At 39.1% G+C, this 9,551-nt stretch overlaps 1 protein-coding gene across 1 annotated transcript; it reads right to left on the reverse strand.

The window, feature by feature from the left end:
* Positions 1-3,360: 3,360 nt before the first annotated feature.
* LOC117733862 (transmembrane and death domain protein 1-like) lies at positions 3,361-8,764 on the reverse strand. Its single transcript, XM_034537772.1, has 5 exons — positions 8,695-8,764; positions 8,108-8,299; positions 6,026-6,145; positions 5,041-5,193; positions 3,361-3,650 (listed from the first exon to the last, which is right to left on the reverse strand). The coding sequence occupies exons 1-5, from the start codon at positions 8,762-8,764 to the stop codon at positions 3,361-3,363; spliced, it is 825 nt and encodes a 274-aa protein (XP_034393663.1).
* Between the last annotated feature and the right edge of the window lie 787 nt (positions 8,765-9,551).

Genomic DNA, 9,551 nt, shown 5'->3' on the forward strand with positions numbered 1-9,551 from the left:
AAGTTCTCGCCATTCAATCGTCGAAAAAATGTCTTATCTCCAAATGTCAAACGTTTTTGATACCAAATCACAGGATAACTTATTCTATGGTGTGTTCCTCAATGTCTGCGTAACTAAATGTTGTATTTTGGAGGGAATTTTGACAATTTTTTCGATCAATTTTCAAAAATACTTAATTATTGCATTGAATGTAACAAATTGTATCATACATATATATTGCAGCAACAACTTATGAGACAAAAATGCAAAAACACATTTCATAATGCTCTAAGCCCTTAAACTTTCAGCATTTGAATTAACACCTGAGCAAAGCAATGCTTATTAGAGAGGGGACACTATAAATGTTTTTAGACACAGTGATGAACTGCTTCTCAAATTAATCGTCAGGTTCCCAGATGATATATACCATTTCTGTGTGGCATATAATGTCGACTATCTAAATATCCCCCTAAAAATGGCAAAAATGTGTCTATGGTAAAGAAAAGTGAAGCAGAAGAGGTTAAAACTGCTCATAAGTAGAGTTAAAATACAATTCATGATTGTCTGTAGTAATAACCCTTCGTGACCACAGGATGGCACTGTGGTTTTATCTGTAAATCCACAAAGCCGCTCTCCTCTGATCAGCAGTGAAAACTTTGAAGAAGACTCAAATTCCCCACAAGGAAACCATGAAAGATAAAGTTGTGAGAGCTGGAGCCGAGGAGATTAAAAAAAAAAAAAGAAAGAAAGAAAAAAGTATGACTGTAAAAGAGCTGGTGTTGTGATCTTGTTTCCTGTGATCCATATATATTGAGCAAAAGGGAGAGTGATGGCTGAGCAGGGACTGCAGCACCTCAGTGGCCCTGCAGATGAATGAAGATGCAAATGGAGGGAGGAAGAACTTAAAGCCTTCAGTGACACTAAGCACACCCCAGAGGCCCTGCTGCAGAACGCTCAGCCTCAGCACATCAAGGACACAGCACGCATCGCATCCGTCCATCTACGTTTTCATCCAGACAAACACTTGACTCCTTATGCTGAGCTGAGCCAACCACAAGAGACAGATGTGCCCTCCTCAGACAATTTAGTGTGATAAGCTGCTGTGCTGCTCCGCAAAAAACCCAAAAGAAACCATCCGAATAAAAAAGGGGAAAAAACTATTTTACATGAGAATGGATATTCCTGGAAACCGTACCCTCACACGTTGGCTTCGCCTTGGCTGTAAATGTCAATTTCATGTCAGATTCTTTCTCCATTCATCCATGACGCCTGTGATTGCTTCATCCCTTTGCATGAGAATGGGTTGAAATGAACGTTGGCCGATTCCGGTGCTCATTTTCAGCGCCCTGTGAATGAAATGCATCGTAAAGGGCCGGGAAGCAGACAATCGCTTGATCAGGCTCCACTCTATAGAAAATTAAATTGTGCACTGTACTGAATGTTTCTAAAGTTATTCAGTTTGCCTCAACAGGCTCAAGGTGTTTTATACTTTTCTTTATTCGCTAAGAGCAGCTCCCCAGTGGGACCTTGGCTATGCTAAGGAGTGCCACAACCATGATGTAGGCCCCGAGTGGCATGCTGTTTCTGTGAGTCATTCAGGCATACAGTACTCTGGCTTTCCTCTCCACTGGTTACAGAAATACAGGTGAGCCCACAGCAGGTGAACCTGTCATAGTCAGCACCTGCAGGATCCTAACAGCCAGCAGGGAAAAACTGAAGGACAGAGGAAGTTTTGTTGTGAAGAGTTCTGCTCTGCCACCTGGGAAGCGTAGTAATGAAGGTGGAGCACATTGTTGTTCTGAAGCAGGCGTGGACAAACATTTTGGATTGTGGATCATATACAGAAATCTGTCTGTCAGTGTCTGTCATTATATTACAAGATATTACATGACTTAACAGTTTACCGTTTGACATTACACTATTTTTTTTGTGTGCTTACATATTAAAAAAAGTAACTGCTGGTCTTAAATTTAATTTGAATAAATGAAATGCTTTTAAACTCTAATGCAGTGCATGGCCTCGGTCTTCACTTGTGTTGTTATGAGAGCAATTTATTAGAAATGTATTTTCTGATTCATTATAAATATGTAATAAAGCTATATTCTATCTTATTTCTAACAATTCATTAATTTCTTCACAAAGTTTCATCACGATATGTTACTGTTTTTTTTGTACATGCCAAATATGTCAAATACATTGCTTTATGCATTAGATTATGAATCAAAAACATCAGTATGAATATTGAAGAAGAACATGCATTATTTTATTGGTCATTATTTTGGTAGTCAAAATCCATGATGCCTTTTTGGCCTTTCAGAGCGTTGCTCATACAGTTCTGCTTGGCACTATAATTTGTTTAAATGTTGATTTATGAACTAATTGTCTGTAATTGCTGCTTAGTGCCACTGTTAATCCAAGCTGTCTGCCTCCTGAAGCACATTAGGCCAGATTTGTATAATGAAGTAATTAGTTTAATTACGAAGAAGAAAGTAGGGATAGCGTAAGAAACTGGGAGCAAGAAGCAAGAAAGTACCCCAGTGCCATGAGCGTGTTTTCTGTCGAGCCATTATGAAACATACTCAGCAGAGTATATGAAAATGTGAGCAAATCATTTTCCTAATTAAAGCCAACACAACGTTAATTTGAATCTCTTAATGTGGACATTTTTATTTAGTTTGTTGTCCGAGGCCAGTTTCTGGACCTACATTGCTGCAGCATCTCACATATCGATTTATTTCAGCTTTCTAACAACCCTTTGCGTCTTCACACGTTCAAAAAATATAGCTCTGTGTTTTCTATTTGGCTTCTGTCGCCCACCAGAAGCTGCCATCACAACCAAGACTGCTCCATTGTCTGTTAGCATTATTAGTCTTTTGGATTGCCTGTGGAGGTATCGGCAGGCTCCGGGGGAAGCAGGCGCCAAGCTGGATAATTAGTTGTTCTTCGATGCCAGACGGGCACATTGCCGTCACTTGGAGGGGAAATGGAAAGTGGCATCACTATCACAGTAACACCGGAACAACCTTTGGTGTTAGGGCTTGGTTCCAGCGCATCTGTCACACCACTAGTCATCTAGCCACTGGCAAGACAATAATGCTTACCAGCGTAGCAATACGCAGCATGGATAATTACTTTATCTGAAATGGCATTATTATTGTCATGTTGGTTATAATTAGTTGTGGTGTGGTGGAATCGATATTGAGTGTCTGTGTTGGCTCGATTATTGTCGCCAAAGAGATTGGAAGATTTTGGCATTTTCATTCTTCCATAAAAGAGACATCTGAAAAACAAATAGAAAGTCTTTTTTTGCCTTTATTTATGCATGCCTACCAGTTGTACATATATTAGGACGTAATGCTGACTATATTTTTTAAAGGCTTCCTATTCCGTTAAACCCAAAGCTGTTTGCTTTGCAGCCTCTGACTTCCCAGGTCCTGCATTTTCAAATATGAGCTTGCTGCTGGCGGCCCTGGGGTGAAAGTGCTGCTGGTTTCTATTGGAGATGTGTAGGACGACGAGAAGTATCGAGACGCCTGCAAGCAAGGTACCTCCGAAGCCCAGCAGGATGCCATACAAGAAGGGCAGAGCCACATCCAAAGGCCCCTTCTGGTAAAGAGCGACAGGAGCCCGCTCCACGATCAGGTCCAGGTCACGGTATGTCAGATCCCTTACTAACACACACAAACAAACATACGACACAAACAGGACAGATACATTTCCAAGGTTCCCATGCGACCTGGAAAACCGTAAACCAATTTTCCAATCATTGAAAACACACTGAAAATTAGAAACGAAAGTTAAATGTTCTGGACATCTTGTATTGCCCTGGAAGATTATTTGGACGTTCTCCTGTTTTCCTTTTGCTGAGTATGACCTACTAGCTTCTATCACAGCTCTAAGTTACGTTCAAGATCATATTAACACCCAAATTTTAGTTTAGGGACGAGAGTATTTTAGTTATGTTGTGGAAACACTGTGTAAACCCACAAGTCACAATCACATACAGGTTGGATGACATTACATAACGTTACTTTCTTCCTAACTTTTTATATGGTTCAATAATGTTAAATTGGTTAGTGAGTTCGGTTTGGTTGCTAAAGCTGAAGTGCTAGCTAGCTTGTTTGACTTGCAAAGATTTAGGGTTTGTGATTCAACTCCTCCTGCGAGGAGCAATGTGTTCAAATGTGTGTTGGGCATTGCTGAGAGAGTTAGATAATAATGATTAGGATATTATTAGGTTAAAACTAAAAAAATATTATTAGGTTAAAAATTAGCCCAAAACACTGACCAAATACTGGCAAATTGTACTTTTTTTTTACTGTGATAGCATGTAGCAATAGACCATAACATGACATTACATTTTGTAGCGGTAGCTCACAATGGATTTGCTTCATTAAGACCTCACTTAATATTACTAGTAAATAGGTCAAAGTATAATGTGACTGATAAGACTCAACTGCAGTTAACTCGACTAAAACTTTTAATCAATTTGTCTTAATTTCTAAGCAGGTAGGGATTGATTTCATTGATGAGTTATAGCCATATAACTCAGCACATCTTTTAAATCAGACTTCTACAGGGAGGGACTTACTAGAGTACGGCTTAATTTCTGCATGATCTTTAGAAAAGAGTGGCAACCCCAACTCACTATCTCAAAGGACTGTGGGAGCATTTTTGTCAAGATTTAACTTGAATGAAGAACCCGGGAGAATACAAAAAAATGGACAGGTGATAATTACATTTTGGAATTTAAAGTATCCTGGGAAATACTCCTCATATAGAGAGTGTTGGTGTGAAGAAGTAATGAGCTGGAAGCATGCCTACGGCCACCAAATCTAATCTGGCATCTCATCTAAACACTTAATAGAATCAGGGTTCAGTGGAACATTATATCATTTGTCATTCAGACAGTCTCCAGAGGGATAACCCAAAAATCTCCTCTTGACATCAATAGCCAAAGATATTTGGGCGTTGACATGTCAAGAATCGGTTCACCATCACTAATTCTATTTAATAATGTGCCAAACTAATATGACTCTTTCCAGCTTTAGGGTGAATTACCTCTTCTTTTTCTGACCCTCTGGGCTTCATGCTCTTGGTCTTTTGAGTCTGATTGTTCCGGTGGGAAGTTTAAAGAGTTGACATATTTGTGGTAATCTTCAACGTAGCGTTTAAGGTTCAAGGTTTTGTCCTGGTTGATGTTTTTCCCCACTTCTGTAAAAACATAAGCACATTGCACATCTAAAAGTATATATATGTCACTTCACATGATAAACGTGCATGTATTTCATTAAAAAACTCTGAACTGTGCATTTGAATTTAATTGTGGTTTTTTCGCCCTAAACACAATCCGTTCTGGCATGAGAGCAACTGTCGTCCTTCGGTTCAGAATAAAACAGAATGAGCCACTTTCTACGTATGACTAGATCTCTTCACAACGGCAATCAAGTACGATAAATGCTGCATTCTGCATCTACACAGTCGTTTTCCTCAAAGCCAGCACTGCCCCCCCCCATATGTCTTATAATTCATCTCTTCTCATCCTCTCTTTGTCTTTTTTTTCTCGAAAGTTGCTGTTGAAAGGAGCAGATGGTTTGTTCTGTGGCTGATGTCAGCTCCACTGAGTCCTCTGTCAGATCATTTACACCTCCTTCTATCCCACGCCACTCGGCTGTGGTGTTGTGTGCACACTGGACTGAAACGCATGCCAGAAACTGGCAGTGTGCAAAATATGTCACTTTTGAAGTTCCAATTAAAACAAATCTCAAAGTAATGAAGCAATTACACACTGTTGTTAAAGTCTTGAGGAGGCCTTCTTGACCGAAATAAACCAATTTTGAAAATACACAGACGTGTTCCCAAATAAGACTTTGTTCCAATTTCTTTTTGTCAAGGGACACGCTGAGACAACACTGTGCTGTACATGAAAAGTGAACTATTTTAATTTGAAACCCATTATCTTAGTGGCACCACATGGAATTATTCTCCTTCAAAAGATATAACCCAGAAGGCACATGTGTTCTTTCCATCTCCATTTGTTTCTCACCAATGGCAATGTCGGTTCTGCCGACGTGCTGCAAGGCGCGAGATAGCCTGTCGAAGTAGGTCTGCTCGCCATACCTCAGCATCCAGTCTGTCAGGGCCGTCCGACACTGAGCCTCACTATCTGGTGAACACAAAACATATGGCCCTCAGACATGCAGGTCCCTGACAGTCAGCTTGCTGCCAGGAACACCCGAGCTGAGCTGGACGTGTGAGAAACAGACTCTGGGAGGACTTCTTTTCTACCTTATGGCAGCCAATAGCATACGACTCGCAAAGGATAGGGTCACATTTTTGCCACGTCTATCTTAAGACACGATTCACATGTTCTTATGTGTGTGGAATTCACTGTAATAATTCACTGTGGTTATCATACTGGCCCTGAAGGAATCCCTTCCTCAAGCAATTTCAATGTAAGTGATGGGGGACAAATTGCACAGTCCGCTTCCTGTCCCACAAATGCTTGCCAGAGTTCAACTGAAGCAAATATAAGGCTTATATTAAATTATAAGACTATCTGGTGTTTTTTCTTTTTAGTTGCATGTGGTTAAGCCTTCAGGTTTTCCCTTGTTTCATTCATTCATGTTTAGGGTTTCCTGTTTTATTTTGTAGGTTCACTTCTCATGTGTCATGGTTTATTTTACTTCGTGCCTTTGTGAGTGTGTGCCTCGTCCGGATTTGTCCCACCTTTGTCTAATCACCAGGTCTCCCTGTGTGTTTAGTCTGTGTGCTATCCATCGTTCAGGTTCAGGTTGTTTGTTTCCTCGTTCTATTCTGGTTTGTTCTCAGTTAGTTTTAGTCTTAGATTTATTCAGCCGGCACTCTCAGTTTTCTGGAAAGAACTTTGCAACATTAAAGCCCGATTTTTGTTCAGTTCAACGTGCCTGGTGTTCTGCATTTGGTTCCTCTTTGCACTCTAGACAAATCAAGTAGGACTCTTCAAATTATCTTTTTTTTTAGGTAGAGTTTCCTCTCAAAAAGTAATGCAGCAATGTTTTCTCAGTACATTTCAACCGACCAACCATACAAATACAAAAAAGTATTTTTACTACATTTCTAATAATTCTTTTCATTCATGGTTACATTTTAGGCATTGGTTAAAAAATAAAAGGGTCACATCTATTTATATATCTAACATGCTAAGTGACCCAAAGCCAACACCCCTACAATGTTATAAACAACAGGTTCATGATGGGTCGAGCTAAAATAATAAACACTAATATGTTCACGATGGATCCGCCAACTGTGACTTCTACATTTGCTTTAGAACTTCTGCCCTCACTGAGGCGTGTGAATCCTTTCTGCTATTTGTGACATAATTTGAGGAGCACAGTGCAGAGAGGAAGTGAAGTGAACTGGTTTCATTTGCATCAGGAGTGACAAGCTAAAGGGTTGAACCTGGAGCAAACTGTGAAGGACTGACACAAAAGTCAGACTGGTGAGTAAGACAACAAGCGCATTGATCTGTTTTATAGAGGCAGGATAATCAATTGATGTCGTCAAATAATGCTTGTTGCATCCTTCGTGGTGTACGTATTCCTCTTTTTATGTTTATTGTTTATTTCTATGCAACTATGTGAGTTTTCGTCCTCTGATTAATTTTCTTACAGTTTTACTGAAGAAAGTGGTTGTTCATTTGTAATTGATGCACAGACTGCAAATGTTTATCGAAAAGGAATTTAATAAAGGAATTAAGTGCTTGTCGGTGCTGTTCAGACCTGGAGACGACGTAATGTTGTTCCACTTGTGTGAAGTTGACATGATAATGCTCTTTATTTTGCAGCCTTTATATTTTATATGAATAATCACATTTCCCAATTATTATTTTTTTAATTTTAGCTTAATTTTATTCTATCATAAATAACTTACACATCATTATATATAATAATTCAGTAAATTTAGATGTATGTATTTAGTTGTACATTTCTGTTTGAGAAAGTTAAGAAAGAAAAATGTAAGTCAAGCCTGATGATGCATCCCTTGAAAAATGTCAGTACTTTTACTTGAGAAAAGTATAATGCACACATTAACTAGCGATCTTTAATTTCTGTGATCTGAAAGTGTTTCAGATGACGAGTGCACTGACCTGCAGCAGGGGAGGCGTCTCTCTTGGCTCGAGGCTTAAGATCTAGTGGATTCTTTCCTGGTGAGAGACGCTCAAGGCGCTTGAAGATGTTTTCCTCTGGGTGAGAGAGGGCGAATAGAAGGTCCTTGCACTCCTTAGACGTCAACATCTCCACTAAACGCTCCATCTGATGGACACCAATGTCCTCTTCAACTAAACAGTCGTAAAACACACTCATTATAAGTGCTGCATTAACTCTAGGATGAATACCAGTTTCGCCAATAGGACCAAGGCTTGTTGTATTCAACCGTCACATGACAGCAGGACCATACAGTACAATGTAAACTACAGTTAATGAAGCGTAATGCTGACACCTAACAACATTTCTGCAGCATGCTTTTGCTTTCAATTAGCGAGTGCTGCTTATGTGGCGTGAAGCTGTCTTAGCTCCTCATCTGCTTAGAATAGAAACTGAATAATCAACATTTTACAAAAAGATAACCGAGTCATCAGCAATTTCAGTCTCACTGTCAGTTTCTTCAGTTTAATTCTCCTAACATGCAGGCTGCTGATGTAACTGCATCTACTGAGGGAACATTTGCTCTCACCTGTGTCCTCTCCGAGGGTTGAAGTCAGAAGTAGAAAGAAGAAGAAGAGACAGAAACTCTGGACCTTCATGTCAGCTGAAGGAGTATAGACTAAACTAAAAATATACTAATTCAGTATGTGTAACAAAAGTAACTAACCGTTCATTCAGTTTATTTTCAAAACTTACACATGTTCTAGAATTTGTTGAAGTAGCATTCAGTCTTTTTTTAAACAAGCGGCATATATAATCAATTTACAATTATATGAAACGGTGAAAAGAAACATTTTACATTACAAGTTTTAGTAATGTGATATTGCTAATGAATACATAATATAAATATAGATGAATGTATATATGAGGTAATGCCTCATGTATAATACTTATTATACATGTGTGACAGTTGTTTTTAAGTGATACAGCTGTTCATGGTGTGACGTTCACATCTGTTAACCAGACCACACAACTTATGAAGGGCAACTTCTTGGCATCACAGCTTGCACATTGTCTCTATTTCTAAATTATATTGCACTTTATCCAGACCAGGTCTTGTTGTAGGCTTTAAAATAACTACGAAGTCTACATATGGAATATGTATACCTGGCATAACAAGAGTTTAATGCACATGAAGTATAGAATGGATCACTGAGGTATTACGTAAAACAGCACTATTATGTTTGTCTCCTTTTGATGAGCACCGCTGGTGAGAGGTGTGCTGGGAGTTCTTGAGATGCAGTGATAAACCTGTTAAATGGCATTATTGTGTGGGCTACAGTGAGGGTATGTTATCCATTGTAAATAAGCTTCATTTGCAAAACAGTGAAGGTTGTTTGTGTGGGCTGAGTCTCAAATTCTAAATTATGGCTAATGAAGAAAAAA

The sequence above is a fragment of the Cyclopterus lumpus genome, chromosome 7 (genome assembly GCF_009769545.1).
Source record: "Cyclopterus lumpus isolate fCycLum1 chromosome 7, fCycLum1.pri, whole genome shotgun sequence".
In the NCBI taxonomy this organism is placed as follows: Eukaryota; Metazoa; Chordata; class Actinopteri; order Perciformes; family Cyclopteridae; genus Cyclopterus; species Cyclopterus lumpus.

What these genes read in the sequence shown, in the direction of transcription:
- LOC117733862 (XM_034537772.1), bottom strand. Translation starts at nt 8,764, where the DNA reads ATGAAGGTCCAGAGTTTCTGTCTCTTCTTCTTCTTTCTACTTCTGACT. An exon ending in AACCCTCGGAGAGGACACAG is followed by an intron (nt 8,300 to 8,694) that starts GTGAGAGCAAAT and finishes ACGACTGTTTAG; the next exon opens with TTGAAGAGGACATTGGTGTC. An exon ending in GAGGGTCAGAAAAAGAAGAG is followed by an intron (nt 3,651 to 5,040) that starts GTAATTCACCCT and finishes TGTGTGTGTTAG; the next exon opens with TAAGGGATCTGACATACCGT.